At 42.6% G+C, this 22734-nt stretch overlaps 1 protein-coding gene and 1 pseudogene across 3 annotated transcripts; one reads left to right on the top strand and one right to left on the bottom strand.

The window, feature by feature from the left end:
• Window positions 1-6528: 6528 nt before the first annotated feature.
• Window positions 6529-13358, bottom strand: LOC150018399 (uncharacterized). 3 transcript variants are annotated; one of them, XM_090264645.1, is made up of 3 exons: window positions 13201-13358; window positions 10315-10370; window positions 6529-8881 (listed from the first exon to the last, which is right to left on the bottom strand). In XM_090264645.1, the coding sequence occupies exon 3, from the start codon at window positions 8801-8803 to the stop codon at window positions 7103-7105; it is 1701 nt and encodes a 566-aa protein (XP_090120771.1). In that variant the 5' UTR covers window positions 8804-8881; window positions 10315-10370; window positions 13201-13358; the 3' UTR covers window positions 6529-7102. The 3 variants fall into 3 exon arrangements, with proteins under 3 accessions (XP_090120771.1, XP_090120778.1, XP_090120775.1); XM_090264652.1 differs by having other exon boundaries at window positions 6529-8862; XM_090264649.1 differs by lacking the exon at window positions 13201-13358 and adding an exon at window positions 12883-12902.
• Window positions 13359-17958: 4600 nt separating this feature from the next.
• On the top strand, window positions 17959-18942 carry LOC150018398 (olfactory receptor 52B4-like; annotated as a pseudogene).
• Window positions 18943-22734: the final 3792 nt, after the last annotated feature.

Raw genomic sequence — 22734 nt, 5'->3', positions numbered from 1 at the left:
CCATAGGGGCCGTTCTCCTGGGCAGAATCCAGCCCTTCCCCCACAAAGAGGTCACCTGAAGGAAGACCCATCTTTCTGACCCCTGGTGGCCTCTCGCTTCCTCCTGAGAAAGCCTAAGTCTGCCTGTGCTTGGCTGAGGGAGTCATTTCTTCAGAGTTGTCCTCCTGCTGCAGCTGCTGCAGTCCCACAGCCACTGTGGGTTGTGCCTGAGCACCAGCTCTTCCTGTTCCTCTTGTGGCCCCTCTCCGCTCATGTATGCACATGTGTGCATGTGTATGTGCGTGTGTGTGTGTGTCTAGGTTTGGGGTGGCCCGCACCACATGGCTGTGGGAGCCATGAGGCAATTGGGTTCACTTAGGTTGTGCCAGAGTGTTTGTTTATACTGAAAGCCTAAAAGTTTCTAGCAAAAGGTTATATCCTTAAGGAAGAGTTATTGGGCAGGTCAATGAGGTGACAGGAAGGTTGGAGTCCTGAACTGGGGAATGGGGACGTCATGCTGTGATCTTCACAATAGGTCTTGGCTATTTCTGGATCTAAGGAGTCATGAGGAAGGTGAGAGCCAAACCTGGAAGAGGTGATGATTTCTCTGATACCAAATATGTGCCCTGTTGTAGCTGCAAAGAGGAGCGTAATTAAAATTCTGCCTTTCTAGAACCTGATGTCTGATGTCAGTTCTCACTATATGCTTTAAATACACACATATGTATATCATACACATGTGATATACATATGTACACATGCATGTATCTAGTATAAACACACACAAAGTCACATACATCTACCATCTTATTTCTTTTTCTATGTATCTTCCCTATCTATCCATCTTAAAAACCAAGAGTTTATACAGTACCTCCAAGTCCAATTAAACACCTAAAGTCATTTCACCCTCCTTCCTTTCCATATGTAATTTCCTTCTCCAAAAGTGAAAAAACCAGGCTTCAATTATCTACGATATATTTACTGAGTTGCTTAATCCTAGACTACATGGAATATAGTTTCAGAATTGCTAAGTCTACTGTGGAAAATAAATCTACTACATAGAGTTCAATATTTGTTAGAACCTGAGGGCATGGAGGCAAAATATTGGTTTAAAACTTACTCTCAACTTTCACTGTGTAAGCCATTAATTTGAAATATGGTCAGGTTTATATGCTTCCATTTGTATTCTATGTTAGAGTTTTTCCCTTTTATCCTCGATTTCATTCATTTAAAAAATTGAGTATGTGAAATGTTAACATGGTTCTAAAAGTCAGAACTGCACAAAACCACAAACTACCAAGTCTCACTCCCCCCATTCCATCACATTATTTTCACCCCATTTCCACTCACTCCCTGGATGTAACCCATCTCAGTTTCTGGGTTACCTTTCCTAAGTTTCTTTTTGTACAATTGTACAGATTTTATATATATATGGTCTCTCCAGAAGGTATCCAGCCATGCTATATAAAAAACAGAAACATTTACTGAAGATACAAGAAATACTGTACATAGGACAATGATGCCCCAGCTACCTTCATAAGAGGCACTTTGGGACCTCACACAGTTCTCCCAATTGCCATCAGCTGCTCTGTTGTATTTCAGACCATTCCATCGATGGTCTGAAATCTCTTCCCTTTCAAAGGTGATATTAGTTTTGGAAAAAGCCAAAAGTCACAGGGCGCCAAATCTGGGCTGTAGGGTGGCTGAGTAACCTGAGTGATTTGATGTTTTGCCAAAAAACTGCACCAGACGTGATGCATGATGGGTGCGTTGTTGTGATGAAGCTGTCAATCACCAGTTGCCCATAGCTGTGGTCCTCTGAACCATCAGAACAGTTTCCATAGAGGCATGTTCAAGCTTAATGCAAAATTTTATAGATTCATTACTTACAATTTGAATGCGACATCCATAGTACACATGTACACATGCTGACTCAGAGGCATCTACTGCCCCCACTGACTGGTACAGTGAAGCTGTCATTATTCATGAATGTGCATTCCAGTCCACTTTCCTTGGCTGCCAGGTTACACTGATACTATGCTAACTCTTCTTGTTATATTAACAATGGCTGTACTTTTTCCAGACAGATCTCGTATTTTCTTAATCTTTCTTTTGCATTTTGCTTTTTCACTTAACAATGTATTTTGGAAGCCATTCTATATCAGTTTATAGGTATTGCTCTCCTTTTTATAGCTGTATAGTATTTCATTGGGTGGATGTATGAGTACTATTGTTCAGTTAGCCATTCTTGCATGTAAATTTTTTTAGGCTGTTTTAAACATTTTGCAATTACAATGCTAAAATGAATTATTTTGGGCATACATATTCTTGTACAGTTGGAGAGGTGGGACTAGGGTAAACTGCAATAAGTGGGAAAGCATGTATCATTTTGTTAGATATTGCCCAATTGCCCCCAATTAGCAGTGTACCAATTTGCATCCTGACTAGTGATGTATAAGAGCACTAATTTTTCCTCAGGCTTGCCAACAGAATGTGTTGGTGTACTTTTTAATTTTTGTTAATCTGATAGGTGACAGTGTTAATGTGCACTTTTTATTATGAGGAATATTTTTTCACGTGTGTAAGGGACATTTTTTATATTTTTTTGAATCATCTGTTCATATCTTTGACTGCTTTTCTATCAAGTTTTTGCAACTTTTCCCCCTCAATTTTTAAAAGTTCTTATAGAGATATTACACATTTACCTATGTTCCATGTTGTAGTTTCTCTCAGTTTGTCCTATATTTTAGACTTTTCTTGTTTTCTTCAAATAATTTTATTTTTACATAAAGAAATTTATTAGTTTTTTATCGGTTCTGGATGAGTTTGCTTTTACTAAACCCAGGAACATGAAATTATAAACTTTTTGGTATAAATAAAATATTTGAGCTTAAGATAATATGAGTTTACTTTTCCAAGTTTCTTTTAATGTTCTGGAAACAAATCAACCATTTAATACATAAGAACATGTACACAAGGGCACAGGCCTCAGTGTGGCCCAGCATGGCATGGATCAGCCCATTAGACCTTAAGCACCAGTAATGAGGCTCACCCACCTGCTCAGGAACTACGGCAGCGCAGCAAAGCTGGAGGAAACTTCAGCTGACTTAGTTCTAAAGTCTCCACTAACCTTTACAGTTACTTTTATAGACAGAAAATTCTCATCACTTTCCAGTAGTTGCCTAGTGAAATCTGGTTTCATGCCACTTCCTGTGATACACTGTTGTCTTCACCCTCACACACCACTGTCCATTGCTGCGTTACTCAGCCCAGCCACCTTCCTTTCTTTACCTATCAACGGAGAACCCCACAGGTTGCTTTACCTGTTATAAAATAATCCACGCTCCTCGCAGATCTTCTAGATACTTCTTTGGATAACCATTGTTTAATTGTGTGGATGTTTCACATCGAAAAGAAGTAGTAAAAATTGCCAAGCAGGTCATACTACCAGACTTGAATTTACCTTTAAGCTTCTTACAGAAACTTGGGTTTGAACTGTGTGGGTCCACTTGTATGTGGATTTTTTTCAGTAAGTATAGTGCTATAAACCTAGGTTTTGCATCCTGTTCTGAGGAACAAAAACAGTATTTTCTGTGGCTGGGAATCTGCAGATGTGGAGGGCTGACTGTATGCACTGTTCTACACCATTTTATATAAGAGACTTGGTATCCCCTGGTGGGTCCTGGAACCAGTCCCATGTATACTGAGGGATGATTGTAGTTAAGCTTTTGGAGAGTCGAAATTTTGTTAATAGTCAAATCTTCAATGATGCAGGAGAGTTGGTGCCTCTAACCCCTATGTTGTTCAAGGGTCAACTGCATCGCTAATGCATGCAAGCAAAACTAATTTATCCACTTTTGAAAATACTTTTGTGTTTAGGTGCTACTTCCATTTTAATATAATGAACAATGATATAATCATCTTTTAATGTGCATTTTATAATTTGTCTGCTTATTTGAGAATATGGCAGATTTGGATCAATGGGTGAAATGCAAGCATGTGTTTAAAAAGTTTTACAAAATCTGTAATGCTGAACTGTCGGCCAGTAAGGTTTTATTTGTTTATAATCCCAAGGACAGAATATATGTGTCACCTGCTCACACACATGGCAACACTGGGAATTAACATGCCGTTTCATCTTTGCTGGATCAAGAGGTGATCCAACAAGTGAGAATGGTGTCACATTTCTGTCTCATTAGAAATTCTAGAATTACTGATGAAGGTGAACTTTCCTTTCCTAGAATGCTGCTTTCTGGAGAGATGGGTCTCTGAGCTGCAGAGGGGCCGGTTTGTGAGAAGATGTTGTCCTCTCCTGCTGCCCCATGCCTCACAGAGGTCCACAGGCCAGGGAGAGGGAGGGGCTCCTCTGTTGATGTCATTTGGGGACAGTGCAATGAAAAGTGGCTGTAGGAGAAAAGAGGGACTTGCTATCTTCTATCATCATACACAGTGAAGAATGGGAGATTGTTCCAGAGAATCAGAAAACTATTAACTAGAAAATGAGGCTAAGGGGTTATGCTATCAAAAATGGACAAGGACACAATTTACACAGTAAAGAGACAGAGGGACAGAAACAAGAAATACAGAGCAGGATGGTGGCTGATGAGGAGTCAGCAGAGCTGAGAATAAGTGTCATTCACCCAGAAGCTCTGAGCAGCACTATTTGGGACAGTTTAGCTCACCCTGCTAACCCTCAGCTCCCTGTTCTGTAAAATGGGGATAATGGAATACATCATTGCAATGCTGAGAGAACTACGTAAGAACTGTATAAGCCACTGTCTTACTATAAACTATATTTAAAGGCTCAGTGAAAACTGTTTCCATTTTGTGGTGAAAGGAGCTCCTGTTTTTTGAAAGATCATCTGGATGGTACAAATTTAAACTCAGGGCTCTTTCCACATTGCAGTGCTTCCTCTAAACGGGCTGTGAAGATCAGTTCCAAGCTGGCCAATTTCCCCCTTCCCCTTAGTACTTGTCTTGATAACTTCTGCAGCCCTGGACCATAGATACCACTTTTCTTTTATTTCCTGCCTGGGCACCAGTGGTCTCCAGGGGAACATCTGAGAGGGTACATAAGTTCACAAAACCTTTTGATTATTTTCAATGACAATGACTTTGGCCACAGAAGATAAACATGCCTGGAGATCCTCAGATTTGGGTACACAATGATCCTACAGTCTTTTCACAGAAATAATTCTGGATGCATGTTTAAAAGAGGTACATTACATCTAGCTGGCTGCAGTCTTCTCCAATCCCCATTAGGCCAGTGATTCTGTAGCAATCATGGTTTCCCCTACCCCTATGGTCCTACAACCAAGTGACCATCACCCATGGAATTGCAGGCATTAGGACACATGGCCCTTTGCAAGGCCTTTGGAAGTGATTCCCTTCAAAATCACCCTGCGAACAAGGGAAAAATTCATGCTGTTCTCAGAAGTACCTGGGGTTGTCACACTGGCTCTCTCTTGAGTCTCCTAAAACTCATAGCATCCAGGCTTCACGTGAGTACCAGAGAGCCCCGCTGTCTTTTCTAGGGGCATGTGGGCAGCCTAGCAAATTTGGCAAAAACTGGTGACCTAATCTCAGTATCATACTGTAACAGAACCCCTGGGCTGCTCCGATTGAAACAGAACCCACGGGCTGTTTAGTTAGGGGTCCGACTGCCGCCGCCAGAATTATAACTCTTAATACCAGAGTTTGGTGAAAAGAAAAAGAATTGTTTATTTGCATATAGTCCTGCCTCCCCCTCCCAGGCCAGGCCAGTCTTAAGAAAGTCAGAAACACTGTTTCCCTACTTCCTAGGCACAGTTCAGCTTTACCAGTAGCTGCCAATCACTCAGTTCTGATTGGGGAGGTCCTTTCTGTGCTGTGGTGCCCTCCAGCTCTCAATGCAGAACCGCCTGGATTTTCAGCCTCCTTGTAAACTGCCTTCTTCCTGCAAACCGCATGGATCTCCTCTCCTTCTCAAAACCGCATGGCGAGAGCTTCTTCTTAAAGCAGCCTGGAGACCCCTTCTCCAAGCCACATGGAGGGAGCCCGCAAGAGCCAGAGAGTGAGGGCATGAGGGCCAGAGAGAGCCTGAGAGAGAGCCTCCTAGAGCCAGAGCCAGCCCAAAATGTCCGCAGCTGCTTCTCTCTTCCTCCCTGCCTCCTCTCTCGCCCTCACTGCGTCCTCTCACGCAGTGGGTGTTGCAAACCATCCTGCCCATTCGCAGAACCCTAGGTAGGCTCTGTCTGCTTCTTGTGTACCAGCCCACAGTCCAAGACCCCTCCTAGACCTGAGCCTTGGAAGTAAAGCGGATCTTTGCAACAATGTTTCCGGCCACTAGCTCCAGGAATGCAAGGGCATCCTGAAAGCTGCTTCCTTTTCCCTATCTCGCAGCCGCAAACTCTGGGGTTTGTTTTTGGACTCCCCTGTTTCTGTAACAATACCGTCCCCCTGAACACAGAGAAAGTTTGAGACCCCTGTAAAAGTTCTTCACCTCTTCATACTTGTAGAGCCCAAGTCTGCTTATAAACCTACTTCACACAGTAAATAAAACATCCAAGATTAAAGAGGACTTAAACAAAAAAGCCTTTATTATTTTACAGAGCAAAGGGGCACAGATATGGCAGTTTAACTTTGACACTTGGAAATATTCATCATAGGTATCTAGGGAAACCATGCCTCTGAAAAGGCAGTCCTTCTGCAAGCCACCAGCTGAACTCAGATAATGTTCTCTGGGGTCAACACTGGGTCAGACCGATGCCCCAACTAGTCAGAGTGGCAGAAATGCAGATCTCATAGAGCTCAGGCTACTCCTAATTTCCTCCAACAAACCAGAGAAAAAAAGTCAGCTTTCCTGAACAATTAGGATGGTGAGTGATGCAAACTATGGAGACTTGCTAGGTGGTACGGCTGAAATAGCTTCGGCCACAGAAATTTGTAGTGACATAAATCTGGCAAGAGCCCTGGACAGGTTAGAATGTGCAACCAGACACACATGCTTCCCACATTAACTAAGACTTAGGGAAAATCTCCCTACTGTTGACAGTTCAATGTATGCAATTAAATTCAGAAAAATGGGGCCTCCGTTTCCTCCAGTGTTAACACTGAACAAAAAACCTGTACATTAATTACACATCTAAGAAATTCCTCCCATGTGAACTCTCATGTGCTTAGAAAGGTTAGAATGTTGGCTAAAAGATTTCCCACATTCACCGCACTTATAAGGCCTTTCTCTAGTGTGAACTTTCTGATGACTGTGCAAGTGAGAACTCCTGACAAAAGATTTCCCACATTCACTGCACTCATAAGGCCTTTCTCCAGTGTGAAATCGCTGATGATAACGGAGGCCACTGCTACAGGTGAAAGATTTCCCACATTCACTGCAGTCATAAGGCTTTTCTCCGGTGTGAAATCGCTGATGATAACGAAGGCCAGAGCTACTGATAAAAGCTTTCCCACATTCAGTGCACTCATAAGGCCTCTCTCCACTGTGAAATCTCTGATGACAACGAAGGTCAGAGGTCCTGATAAAAGCTTTCCCACATTCACTGCATTCATAAGGCCTTTCTCTAGTGTGAATTCTCTGATGACAATGCAAATGATGGTTCCTGATAAAAGATTTCCCACATTCACTGCACTCATAAGGTCTCTCTCCAGTATGAACTCTCTGATGACAATAAAGGCTAGAGATTCTGGTAAAATATTTTCCACATTCATTGCACTTATATGGCTTTTCTCCAGTGTGAATTCTCCGGTGTTGAATGAGATCATTGCTTTGGCTAAAGGATTTCCCACATTCTCCACACTCATAAGGTTTTTCTCCAGAATGAACTCGACAGTGTTGAATAAGGCCACAGCGATCTTTAAAGCACTTCTCACATTCACTGCACTTATATGGCTTTTCCCCTGTGTGAACTTTCTGATGATCACGAAGGTGAGAAAGTCTTGTAAAACATTTTTTACATTCATGGCACACAAAACACTGTTTTCCAGTAATGGCTTGGTCTGGAACAAGTGTGTGGTTGCAGCCACTGGCTATCTTACATTTTTTCCTGGTGTAATAATTTTTTCTCCTTTGAAAACTCACTCCAGATGTCAACATTTCATTTGGTCTGTCCTGTTCTTGGATATGTCCTGAGCTGGTAAGGATGTCCTGTCCAACCTCCTCACAGGTAAAAAGCTTTTGGGACACACTGAAATTGCAGCCCTTCACAAATGAGACCCTGTCCACACCCCTTAGGGAAGGCTTCTCTCTCATGTGCTGCTGCTGGTGCTGGTGACACCTGGCACTGAAATAAAACTCTTTTGCACATGCCCCACACCTCAACAGTTTCAAGCTGTGCTGTGTTCCTTGCTCCTCAACCAGGTGGAAAACTTTTCTCAAGACTGACGCACAACACTCACAGGGGTGGCTCTTCTGGGAAGACAAAGCTACATCAGGATTCTTTGCCTGAGATACTCTTACATTCTGTTCAATGGGTGCCTTGACATCCTCTGCTCCACAGCAGCAACCTAACGAGGATATAAGTGAAAAGTTCTCCAGCATCACTTTGAGGTACAGGTGTCTCTGAGACTCATTAAGAAGGCACCATTCCATCCTGGAGAAATACAAGGCGACATCCTCAAAGGTTACATTAATTTCAGCTGGGGGCCCCAGTGTGGCTGCTGCTATCAGATTCTGTGGGTGGAGTGGGGAGGGAGAGGTGGGCAAGGAGGCGGCCCCAACAGTGGTCCCTATCCCAGCCACGGCACAGGTCACCTGGGTGATGTTGCCAGGTTGCTGAGCTTCAGATCCATGTCTGTTCAGCTGGGTACGAAGACTCTTGCGCCTTCTCATTGTTCTGGAATCTTCACCACGATCCAGCACTCAGGATGCTCCAACCCAGTTAGGTGATCCTGACAGAAGAGAAAATGCCTGCCAGAGAATACCAGGAGTCAACTGTTGACTTAAAAAAGGACAGACAACTGCACTACAAAGCTTTCTGTAAGAACCTCAAAGAACTCTCATGAACAAATGTAGCTTTAAAGAAGTTCAGTTCATCCATGTCCTAAAGTACACTTGTTGCCTGGGTTTTGAAGTAATTTGGATGAAATAAACAAACTCATGTTCAACCAACAGAAATACATGATTATCTACTGACTTCAGGTGAAAAGGTGTCAGGAGAAAATGGACCTCATTGGGGTAGTTACAGAAAGACATAAAATAACTTTGAGGGCAACATAATTTTTGAGAATAAAATTGTAAAAAAATGGAAAAAAGTAGTAATAATGAAAAAGACATTGGTAACATGAAAAAAGTTCTGATATAAGGAAAAACTATCAGTAAAAATGAAAATTAAGCACATCCAAGGTTAGCCAAAAATGAAAAAATCTGGGATAATAAAGAGTTAAGAAGCGGTCAACTGGCAGTAAAGTTAAATCACACTTGCCCTGAAAGGGCTCCCCTACAAGTATGGCCGGCATTGGGAAGGCCTATGGAGCCACATGTTCCCATTTCTTTCAGCTCTTAGTGCCACATCTGTCATCTGTCACAGCACTGGCACACTTTACCAAGACCTCCCCGAGGCTCAGAGATAAGTGAAGAGAAACACATGGAACCTTGGCATTAAAAATACTGGCCCAAAGTACAGTACTGTTCACTGTCTGAAGACATGAAATCCTGTCATATCTAGGTGAGATATGAATCTGAAGAAATTCTTGCTCTAGATATTCCCTGTCTCTAGAGGCATATATGAAGCAATCACTCATTTCCAAGAGTTGTTTTCTCATATACCTTGCCACATTTATTGTTAACAGACCAGAAACGAGAGGAAGGGAAAGAACTTTAAACATGTACTAGTTCAGAGACTACGACCTCAACGGTAAGAGGACAACCAACTTGTCCAGTTTTCGTAGGACTATTCAGGCATTCAAGTCTGCTTCCTGGGAAACCTTTCAGTCCTGGGAAATTGGGGACAAGTGTCACTCTAGCTGCAGAGTAGAGCACAGTGAAGTCCAGGGAGAGAAAGTGACTGGATAAATTGAAGGAAAAAAAATAGTAGGGTTCAGGCAATAACTCAGTTCTCCTGGCTGCCAGGGGATGATAATTTCCATTAAACTAAGCTGTGACATCACAGAAATCCAAAAATGATGATAAGAGCCTAGCTAGAGGGAACCTGGCTTCAGGCAAGGGAAACCTAGGCCTCATCATGCCCAAGATGTGATTTTCTAAGGAGGGAGTTCACCCATCAAGACAGGTAGGTGAGAGGGAGAATGAAAAGTAACAAATAGAAGCTATGGTCAATTATTCCTCTACTGAGGCCTGGGCCTACTTCTGAAGCTAGGATATAAACTATGGTTAGAACTCACCTGAGAAGTGTCTCATGAATCTTCCTGGGGAAAAAGAGCAGCTGGAGCTCAGGAAGCTGGGAGAAAGAACAGAGAAAAAAAATTAACCTGGGATTTCTGGTCAAGATGGAGGTATAGGAAGACATGCTTTGCCTCCTTGAACAATATAAGGATCACAACTAACCTCAAAACAAAAAACACCCAGAACTGTCAGAAAATTAGACTGTATGGATGTCTGACAACCAAGAATTTAAAGAAGCCATGCTCATCTGGACAGGTAAGAGGGGTGGAGCTGGGGAGCTGGGGTGGAAAGAATGCGGTGTGGCAGTGGTGAAGCAGTGGCCGATGGAGCAGACAGTCCCACATTATCATGTGGTGGACAAAAATCGGGAAGGATACCTTGGGAGCAAGTGATCCCAGCCCTGGGACAGGTCATGCGGCACAGGGTTCAAGCACTGGGAAAATAAAACCTTATAACTTCTGGCTGTAAACCCGGGGGTGGGGGGCGGGGAGTTGGTGCAGTGGAAGAAGATGCTGGTTACTCAGGAGAGTCTGTTTAAAGGGCCCACACAGTCCTAGAACATACACAAACACATGCCACCAGAGCAACAACTAGAAAGGTGCTAGTCACTTACAGGAAGAGGAAGTGACTGGAAATGGGGCAAGAGCTGAGCAAGACATCTGAATCACAGGAATGCCGGAAGGAGAAGAGGAAGAACAAGAAACTGAAAACTTATTTGAAAAAATAATGAAAGAAAACTTCCTTAATTCGGTGAAGGAAGTAGACATACAAGTCCAGGAAGAATAGAGTCCCAAACAAGTTGGACCCAAAAAGGAACACACCGGGACACATCATAATTAAAATGCCAAAGGTTAAAGATAAAGGAAGAATCTTAAGAGCAGCAAGAGAAGAGAGTTACCTGTAAAGGAGTTCGCGTAAGATTGTCAGCTCATTTCTCAAAAGAAAGTTTGCAGGCCAGAAGGGACTGGCAAGAAGTATTCAAAGCGATGGGAAGCAAGGACCTACAACCAAGATTACTCTATCCGGCAAAACTATCACTTAGAACAGAAGGGCAGATAAAGTGCTTCCCAGACAAGGTAAAGCTAAAGGAGTTCATCATCACCAAGCCATTATTACATGAAATGTTAAAGGGACTTATTTAAGAAAAAGAAGATCAAAATTATGAAGATTAAAATGACAACAAACTCACAACTATCAACTGAATCTAAAAAATAAAAACAAAAACAAACTAAGCAAACAACCAGAATAGGAACAGATCATAGGTGTAGGGACCATGTGGAGGGCTATCAGCTGGGAGGGGGAAATGGTGCAGCGATCAAGAAGCACAACTAGTTGGTACAAAATAGACAGGGGGATGTTAAGAATGGTATAGGAAAGGGTGAAGCCGAAGAACTTAAATGCACAATGCATGGACATGAACTAAGGGGAGGGGGGCATTGCTGGAGGGAAGGGGGTACCGTGCAGAGGGGGGCAAAGTGAAAAAATTGCCACAACTGTTACAGCATAATAAATAAAATTTACTTAAATGAACAAAAAATAATAAACTCTCTATTAAGTTCTATCCACAGAACCCAGGGTGAAGACGGGAGGATGTGAAAACACATGCATCTTATTTTCACCTTTTCCATAAAGTAAAATAGGGCAGAACACCTGCTGAGCAAAAATTAGCTGAAACTAATCACTGGGTGCCAAATAAAAACAAAGAACCTTTTTTTTCTTAGACCCTATAGGTTAACAGAAACTGTAACAGAATCCCTGGGCTGCTCCGATTGAAACAGAACCCACAGGCTGTTTAGTTAGGGGCCCGATTGCCCGCTGCCAGAATTTTAACTCTCAATACCAGAGTTTAGTGAAAAGAAAAAGAATTGTTTATTTGCACATATTCCTGCCTCCCACTCCCAGACCTGGCCAGTCTTAGGAAAGTCAGAAACACTGTTTCCCTACTTCCTAGGCACAGTTCAGCTTTACCAGTAACTGCCAATCACTCAGTTCTGATTGGCAAGGTTCTTTCTGTGCTGTGGTGCCCTCCAGCTCTCAATGCAGGACCGCCTGGATTCTCAGCCTCCTTGTAAACTGCCTTCTTCCTGCAAACCACATGGATCTCCTCTCCTTCTCAAAACCACATGGCGAGAGCTTCTTCTTAAAGCAGCCTGGAGATCCTCTCTCCAAGCCACATGGAGGGAGCACACAAGAGAGAGCCAGAGCCAGAGCCAGAGCACCCCCCCACCCCCCAGCTAAAATGTCCCCAGCTGCTTATATATCCCTGACCGTGTCCTCTGATGCAGTGGGTGTTACAAACAGTTCTGACCATTCACAGAACCTCACGCAGGCTCTGTAGGTTCCTTCCTACCATCCCACAGACCAAGACCCCTTTCATCTTCCAGAGCCTTGGAAGTAAAGCAGGTCTTTTTGCAACAAAGTTTCCAGCCACTAGCCCCTGGCATGCAAGGGCATCCTGAAAGCTGCTTCCTGCTCCCTATCTCCCAGCCTCAAACTCTGGGGTTTGTTTTTGGACTCCCCTGTTTCTGTAACAAAACCCCAGAACCCTATAAAACTTTTTCTCTCACCTCAGGGAGACTCTTTCGTTCTGATGCCTAGAGTTTCTGGCCTCTGAAGAGCTGAAATAAATGTTACTTTCATTATCTGAGTCCCTGAACTAAATTCTTTTATTTCGGGAAACAAGAACCACGTGGTTCCGGTCCGATTCAGTATCAAAGGCATCTCAGTGGCATTTAATCCAGGTGACCTCTCCGCTCTAGCGGAGACTCCTCCCTTGGTCTTCAGAGCACTTTTTCTTCTGTCCTTCTCTCTATTTTTCCACCCCTTTGCCCCTCTGTCCCCAGCGCTAGTTTGGGGTGCTGCCTCCCTCAACCCCACCAGCTCACCTGCCACACTTCAATTTTGCATTTCCCTTTGTGTCCTGCGAGAAGGAAGGCAGCCTGGGGGCGAGGGCCGAGCCTGCAGCGAGCCCGAGGCCTCCCTCAGGCTCCCTCCCGGACCTGGCTCCACGAGGGCCGCGGCTAGCCCTGAACTTTCGGGGTGTCCACAGTCACCTCTCAGACAGCGAGGGAAGCCAAACGCCGCGACCGGCACCCACCTCCTACCTGGGACGGAAAAGGTAAGAACGGGAAGTTCCGCCGGATGTCCTTCTTTGTGGGCGGGGCTACTCGGTCCCGCTTTGTTACAGGCTAAGCCAAACCCGGTAGTCTAAGCTGATTTAGGCCCTCAGCCGAAACCTGTGGTGACGTTAACCCGGAACCGAAGCCCCGCCGTGGGGTCGCGTTCTCGTGGGCGGAGCTACCCGGTCCTGCGACCCTAAAGGCAAAGCTACGAGGTGAGGTCCACTCCGCTGGTTGGAGGTGTTATCAGTGGCTGTCTCTGGTGGCTCCACTCCTACACTAGCGGTTCCTCAGCATGGGTCCCCCCGAGAGGTCACAGGAATAAGGACACGAACCTAAGCCCCACGCCACCCTTTAATGAAACAGCGTATCTTAGAGGGGGACTAGCTTAGCGGTTGGGTAAATAAATCTTTACATCTGTCCCATGCACTATAATGGTGGTGTAAAGTGAGAGCGCAGAAGGGAGATCTTGGTTGCTTGAAGTCCTGATGGCGGAACTGGTGTGTGTGTGGGTGCTTTCTGATTGCTCTTCGTGTCCGGGCATAAGATCTGAGGAAGGAAGGCAGGAAAAGTTGATTTTGGTGGAAGCCAAGGTGGAATCTAGGGGACCAGGGGACGGAAAGGCTTTCTTAAGGTGCATCCGGAAAGCGCTGCTGCTTATTTTGTTCTTCACTACCGTTCTTTGCGGAATAGAGACGAATATGCTTTTTACCATCTCTGGGACTGCACCCACTTGGGGTCCAGGAACAACCAGATCTGATCTGTGTATACAAATCCTGTGTTAGTGGACCCAACAGCCAGAGATGATCAGTCAGAATAATCTGATCATTCACTCAGTGACGTACAGGTACTAGGGGTGAAAGAAGACAAGATAAAAGGTTGTTCCATTTTAAAGACATTCAAGGAGGGAGAGGGTACGAACACTTTCTGAGCCCATAACATGATTTCTCTTAAAAATAATTTAGCGGATGAATTGAAGGAAGAGATGGTCTTTCCTGAGATCCAAAATAGATTTGAAAAATATATCAAAACAGGCAGCAAAAAATATTAATATAAAGCAAGAATAACAAAGCATGAATTACTAGAATTCTAGAAGGAGTAAAATACACTAATAGATGAGAGACAATAATTAAACAAATAGACTATTTCTTGAGCTGTAATAAAAGCCTCACTGTGCTTCCTCAGCAGATGTAAGAACATCCTTGTGAAGGCAAAAATGGTTCTTGAAATGGGGGGGCGGGGGGCAGGTGGCAAAAAATATTACTCTTCCTCTATGTAAAGCACAGACATAATACATAAACAGAAATACAGGTTATCTGTGCTATTATATTAAAATTTCATATGGGGCGATTAAGGAAAAAATGTCTTAAAGTTTCCATGAGTGGGTGATAATAAATAAAAGATTGAGAAACACTGGACTGGACTGATGAGATAAAAGAAACACCAAGGTATGTATATGCTGGTAAAAAATTTGAACTCTTAAGGAGAAAGAAAAAAAATCTTACATTCAGCTAAAAAGAACATTCTTTGTACAAAAGAAGAATCATGCTGGAATTATATATATATTTAAATCTCTAATGCTGGAACTGAGACAGTGGAATGGCCTTAAGGACTACCCAGTCTATACTCAGCTAGTATGTGGCTTATCTGTCAGGGTGAAAGAAAGATACACAGTACTTTGGAAAGTTCTCCACTGAGAAAAATACTTAAGACTTTTTGGGCATTAACACTTATGAAACTAGAAAAAAATTTGGAGGGAATGTATGGAAAGAAAACAGGCAAACACTGAGGCTCGGACTAAATATTTAAATAACTTATTATGAAGTCTAATGGAAAATGGTGAGACCAGGCAAATGAAATAGAAATATGGCTGAGGTAATCAAGACTCACATGTTTTCCACTGATGTCTAAGCTTATACAATTATATATCCCTAGACATCAGAGTTAAACATTATTAATGATTCTGGAATTTGAAACGATGTGAGTTTCATGTAATTATTTTCATGAGGCATAAAACTTTATTCCTATTGTAATAAAATAGGCCTGTAGCAAGGTTAGCTGAGGTGGTAGGTGATTTTTGTATAGGATCCTCTGGAGAGAAGCAAAAGAGAAATGGACAGGAAGAGGTGAAGGTATTGGGGAACAGTGTTAGCAAACAAGCCCATTAGGGACGAGGCTGGTGGGGACAGCTCTGTCCCTAGAGCACTGGTGTAAGTACTTCCCTCAAGGGCTCTTATGACCGAGGATAAAAACCCCAACTTCTGGAATGCAACAAGTTGAATACCATCTCCAATTTAATGTTTGTTCCTGAAGACTTAATCTAAGGCTAGTGAGCGAATTAGACATCTGTGATGGGGGCAGCTCCGGGATCAAGGTAAGGGCTGGGCTGATGTTATGTCCCAGACAGGCTGAAGGTGACAGGACTCTTGGAGGCTATTGATATATGTGGATGCAGAATGGAAAAGACCAGACACACAAATCTGGTTGGTTACAGGGGAAGTGGAGGGTGAGGTGTGGGAAAGAAGGTGATAGTACACTGTAAGTATCTATGTAAAGAGATAGCATCCAAAAAAATAACAAGTGTCCTAATAATTTGGGTATGAAAAAAAGAGAAGACCGAAGACATATCTTGGGAAATATGGGAGGAGCCTTGATCATATCATGATTGAGATATGTGCAGACTTCCCAAAGAAGAGTGTGGGAAGAGCTTTGAGGAGGCAGCCAGACCATCTTGGGGAGATGTGAGAAGAGGATGAACATGTGTTAGACCAAAACATTTCTAACAGGAGACCAAACAGGCAACTCCCCAACCTCTTAGCTCTCTGGCTTCAGGCATTAGCTGAAATTAATAAAATTTCCTTGCTATGACCTTTCCCTAATAACTTGGCATCATCAGCTTCTATAATCTCTCATCTCAAGCCTCTTCCGCTCACAGAGCAGTCATATGCTCTACGGGGACAATTCCCTTCTCAAGGCCAGTGACTGGTCTCCCTTGACCAGTAAATCTAATGGTAGAACAGTTTCTCCCATCATTTACAGGATGATAATAGGAGCTGCTCCCCACCCCCTACCCCCGAAAGAAGAAAACAGAGGGGGAACCTGGAATGGAAGAAGTAATGATAATGTGCATAAGGTGTAACAGTTACTGACATAAATGTTTAGAGATAGCCCTTCATCAGAGGGAATTAACATTTGTCTCCAGTTCTCCAAAACCACCTGTTTACAAATTTGCTTCATTCTCAAACTGTAAGCCCCTCGAATTCTGGATGTTTTTCATTTTTTCCCATAGTCTCTGTTTCTAATATGGTACTTGAAAAATGGTAATGCTTAAAATATACTTGCTAAGTGACTTAGTTAATGAGTGAAAGTACACTACCAAATATATGATATAATATCCACCATCAGAAAAGTCTTCTAAATATCATGTCGTTGCATGCCCAGCAATAATGTCTTTCTTTTTCCCATTTGAGTATTTTAAAACTTAATTCCCAAAGGTGTGAGCACAAGGAGTGCTTCAGCTCAGGCACACATTCCCTGCCAATGTTGCCTTATCTTAAAGTTCTTCGACTCACTTCACAAGTGAGCAAACTGTATGTGATAATTTCAGAAATTTTAAAATCTAATTTCTATCAATTATTGGTTTCTGATGTTTGGGAAACAACTCATATTCATTGGGTCCCACTTTCCTTACATATCAAATGGGATAACACCCAGTCCTGAAATGGATAGTCAACATCTAAATTCAGAAATATACAAAGTGCCACATACAAAGTGCTTCCTATAGTATCTGGCATAAAGCATATGCATAATAAATATTTGATTAATTCTTCTGTGACTGCATTATGTTCAGATTATTCTATTCCTGGAACACCACTTGCATTTTAGAATCCAGTATTTTTGGTCAATTACTGTTTCAATAAATCTTTACCGTAATCTTTCTTACGTAGAGTAATTGTTCTAAACTACTGGATTAAAGACATCTGATGATGCTCCCTGTGGAAAAGATGAAGTCTTACTGTGAAGTTGTGACTAAGGCCCTTCACAATCAGGAAAAATCTGCCTGTGCAACTCCTCTCTGCCCTGTCCAGCACTCCCAGTGCACCAGCCACCCTGGGCTAAAAATGTTTGAAGAATGCAAACATTTTCTTATGGTGATTTTCTGTTTTTGTTCACCCATTTTCATTCTTCACCTTATGTTAACTGCTCAATCTCAAATTCAAGTATCATCTTGTTATTGTCTTCCCAGACACACACGATGGTTTCTTCTCTACCTTGATAATCCTCATTTTGTAGGAAAGAACATACAACAATAATTTTACTTGGATTAGTTGGAAACGTGTATCTTTAAGTGAGAGTGTCACTCATTGAGGACAGAGAACGTATCTTTTTCACCTTTGTATGTGTCTTATTATTTGCATGTACAAAGAAGATGGAAGTGTGAAATATGCCCAAATTTCATAGTGTCTTCACAAAGACTATTTTAGGAAAATTTGTGTTTTCTTCTGTCTCTGTGAATAAGAAGTGATGTCTCTGATGGCCTCCCCGGGCATGACTACCTCAAACCACACTGGTGTTGGTCACACAATCTTCCACTTGCTGGGCATCCCAGGCTTAGAAAAGAAGCATATGTGGATTTCCATCCCCTTCTTCATCTCCTATGTCATGGGACTCCTTGGGCACAGCCTGCTCATCTTCATTATCCTCATCTAACGCAGCCTCCCCAAACCCATGTACCTCTTCCTTTGCATGCTGGCTGGAACAGACATTGTCCTCTCCACATGCACAGTACCTCAGGCTTTGGCCATCTTCTGGTTCCGTGCTGGGGAGATCTCCCTGAATCACTGCATTGCTTAGGTATTCTTCCTCAATTCCACTTTCCTATATGAATCAGGGATCTTGCTGGTGATAACATTTGACCACTACATTGCCATATGCTACCCACTGAGATACACCACCATTCTTACACAAGAAATGATTGGGAAAATTGGTGTGACTATCCTTTTGAGAAGTTTTGGCACAGTATTCCCATGACATTTCTTCTGAAAAGACTGACTTTTTGCAGAAGTAATATTCTTCCACATATCATTTGTGAGCACATTGGATTAGCCAAATTTTCCTGTGAGGACATATGAATAAACATCTGGTATGGAACTTTTGTCATAATGTCTACAATTGCTTTAGATGTTTTTCTAATTATTGTTTCATATATGCTTATTCTCCGTGCTCTTTCACATCCCTTCCCAAGATGCTCGCCACAAAGCTCTCAACACATGTGGCTCTCATGTCTGTGTCATTATCCTCTTTTATGGACCTGGGATCTTCTCAGCCCTCACTCACCGGTTTGGACACCACATTGCACCCCACATCCATGTACTGCTGGCCAATGTCTGCATTCTGGTGACTCCTGTGCTGAATACCATCATATGTGGTATCAAGACCAAACAGATCCGGGACCAGGTGACTCATATCTTGTTTTTAAAACAAATACAAATTTGGGAATGGAAATGAGACTAGTTTTCTCAGCATTTTTAGCCATATGTTGAGGTGAGCTTTAGAAGCCCTAGTAGGTGAGAGACAGCTGAGACTATATATCTGTGTAGTCTATAGACTATATCTCATCAAATATATGTTTCTGGAGTAAGTCCACATGGGAGCTTGGGACATGCTTTCAAAGTCTCTGATCAATAATAAGAGATCAATTTATTTTTGGCTCAGTGAACTTTCTCATACAAAGTCTGATGATTAAATCCTAATCTATAACCCTAGATAGGTATTTGGAAAGAAAGAAATTACTTTAAATTATATTTTATTGATTATATTATTACAATTGTTATGACTTTTCCCCCTTTGACTCCCTCCATCAACATCCCTTGTCTCCCTCAGGCAGTACCCCACATCACTAGTTCCTGTCCATGGGTCATGCATATAAGTTCCTCCTTACTGTACTTTACATCACCATGGCTATTCTGTAACTACCTATTTGTACTTCTTAATCCCCTCACCTCTTCACCCATTCCCCACCACTCCCTCCCATTTGGCAACCATCAAGACACTCTCTGTATCCATGATTCTGGCTCTGTTCTTCTTGTTTGCTTAGTTTGTTTTTAGATTCAATTGCTGATAGACATGTATTTTTTGCCCTTTTATTGTTCCTAGTTTTGATCTTTTTCTTAAATAAGTCCCCTTAACATTTCATATAATAATGGTTTGGTGATGATGAACTCCTTTAGTTTTTTCTTGTCTGGGAGGCTCTTTCTCTGTCTTTCGATTCTAAATGATAGCTTTGCTGGGTAGAGCAATCTTGGCTGTAGGTCCCTGCTTTTCATGATTTTGAATATTTCTTGCCAATCCCTTCTAGCCTGCAAAGTTTCTTTTGAGATATCAGCTAACAATCTAATGGGAACTCCCCTGTAGGTAACTAACTGCTTTACTCTTGCTGCTTTTAAGATTCTCTTTTTATCTTTCACCTTTGACATTTTAATTATGATCTGTCTTGGAGTGGGCTTCTTTGCATCCATCTTTCTTGGGACTCTCTGTGGTTCCTGGACTTGCATATCTATTTCCTTCATCAAATTAGGGAAGTTATCTTTCATTATTTTTATTCAAATAGATTTCCAATTTCTTGCTCTTCCTCTTCTCCTTCTGGAACCCCTATGATGCAAATATTGGACTTCTTGAAGTTGTCCCAGAGGCTGCTTATACTATCTTCATTATTTTTTTTAATTTTTTTCTTCTTATTGTTCTTATTGTTTGCCTTTGGTTCCTGATGTTCCAAATCATTGATTTGATTTCTTGGCTTCATCGACTTTACTGTTGTTTCCCTGTAAATTGTCCTTTATTTCAATTATTGTATCCATCATTTCTGGCTAGATCATGTTTATGCTGTTGAGGTCCTCACTAAGTTCCTTGAGCATCCTTATAACCAGTGTTTCGAACTCTGCATCTGATAGATTGTTTATCTCCATTTTGTTTAGCTCTTTTTCTTGAGTTTTGATCTGTTCTTTCATTTGGGCTGTGTTTCTTTGTCTCCTCATTTTGGCAGCCTCCCTGTGTTTGGTACTCAAGGTACACCCTTTGTGGGCTAAATATACCCATCTCTTGTAGTTGAGCCTTGGATGCTGTTAGCAGATCAATGGGAGGGATTTACCCAGGCCAGTCAGCTGCAAGGATTGGCTGTGACCACTGACCACCAACCTCCACCCTGTGTGGAGGACCAGCTGTACAGGGCCAGGGTGGTGGTACTTCAACATTATCTGTACCTCTCCACTGGGTGCACTGGAACTGGGATTTCCCTGGTGGTTCAGGCCAAGATTAGTCCCTACCTGTGTTTTGCCTGGGACTACCCTGAATGAGCTATAAAGCAATCTGAGATGGCTACTACTTGTGCTGGGCTTGGAGATTCCCAGGCGAAGCCTAGCTGTGAATCTAGGCTGGCTGCTAGTGTCAGGTGTGGGCTCACTGAGGCCAGCTGTTGCTTATTTGATGAGTTTTAGAAAGTTATGAAACTTGTGCCAAGACCAGCCATTCATATAGAAAAACAGCTTGGGTGGGCCTGTAAGTTGGGTGGGGTGGAATCTCTGGAGATCTCCAAAGTGGGTCTAACAGTTTTAGCCAGGTTAATGGAGTCTCAGATACGGTACCAGCTCACTGGATCTGTTGGGGGAGGGTTTAGAAAAGGGACAATGGCCTCTGTTGGCCTTAATGCCAGACATTTCAGTCCCTCTCTTTATGCCACTGGTGCCTTTTAAGCTGCAACCCTAGTGCTGGAGCTCAGAGGGAGTGAGTCTGAGTGGGTGAGTCTGTGTGTGGATTCTTTAAGAGGAATTGCTTGGGCCTCCAGAAGGTTCTTCCACTGACTCAATCCCCGCTGTTTTTTTTTTTTTTTTTCCTTCTTTCTTTCTTGCAGCCAGAAGTTGTGGGGACTTATCTTTCTGGCACTAAATCCTTGGGCTTGGGGACCTGGTATGGGGCTGGGACTCCTCAGTCCTGATATATCCCTCTTGAATTTTTACACACCACATGTAGGTGAGGGACCAGCCCATTCTGTATTTGCATTCCTCCTATCAGTTCAAATGTATGTGGTTTCTTTAATTTCATAGTTGTCAGACTTCCAATCAACTCGATTTCTGACAGTTCTGAGTGATGGTCGTTGTGTATTTTTGTTGTGGTTGTGCAAAGAGGTGAGCCTTATCTGCCTACACCATCATCTTGACCAGAATGGGTGAGGTCTTGAGGGGAGGCAGTGAACCCAAGAGATGAATTATTGATAATTGCTGGACTACTCTTTCTTAGCTTGTTCTATGTTTTGTTGCGGTGTAATAGTTTCCAGTCCTCTTACATGCATTAGGATATTGCTCTACATATTATTTCCTCTGACCTCTCTATAACAAAATTTCATTCTTTACAGGCTCACTTCCATCTGTATACATTCTCTTATTTGTTCTAAAATTTAAAGGAAGGAAGAGAGGGATAGAAGGAAGCAGGCAAAAACCTCTGGCACCCACATTCCTCTATGGCCTTTCCTCTGCCTTTTTTCTTCTTCTTTCTCTTCATCTTCATCCTCACCCCTTTCCTCCTCCTCCACTGCCTCCTCCTCTCATTTTCCTCTTCCTGATTCTCTTCTCGTTCCCCCTCTTCATTACAGTAAAATACCTTGAAAGGGTTGTTTGCATATTCAGGATTCAGTATCTTTCTCCATTTCTCTTGATCTCACCCCATACAGGCATTTTTCCTATGCCATGGCATTGCATGTCACAGTAGCCTTAACACTGCCAAATCCAAAGGTCAGTACTCAGTCTACATGGTACATGACACATCAGCACCATCTGACACAGTGAAACTTTTCTTTTTCTTTTTTCCTTTATTTTTTATTTTTTTGGTTTTTCAATTACAGTTGTCCCATTTCCACCCCATTTCTCCCCCACAGCCCACCCCTTCTCCCACAATCATATCCCTCCCTGCTGTCCATGTCCATGAGTCATCCATACACATTCTTTGACTAAACCCTTCCCTTACTTATCCCCCTTCTCTCCCCCCTCTCCCCTCTATTGACTGCTATTCTGCTCTTTGTCCTATTTAGTTCATTTGTTTGTGTTGTCCTTTAGTTTCCTGTATTAGGTGAGATCATATGGTATTTTGCTATCTTTGCCTGGCTAATTTCACTAAGCATAATTCTCTCTAGTTCCATCCATGTTGTTGCAAATGGCAGGAGTTCCTTCTTTCTCTCTGCTGCATAGTATTCCATTGTGTAAATGTACCACAGTTTTTTGATCCACTCATCTACAGATGGGCACTTAGGCT

Source organism: Furipterus horrens, unplaced genomic scaffold (genome assembly GCF_987537825.1).
Source record: "Furipterus horrens unplaced genomic scaffold, mFurHor1.1.pri manual_scaffold_2, whole genome shotgun sequence".
Classification (NCBI taxonomy): domain Eukaryota; kingdom Metazoa; phylum Chordata; class Mammalia; order Chiroptera; family Furipteridae; genus Furipterus; species Furipterus horrens.
This window is presented reverse-complemented; position numbering and strand designations above follow the sequence as displayed.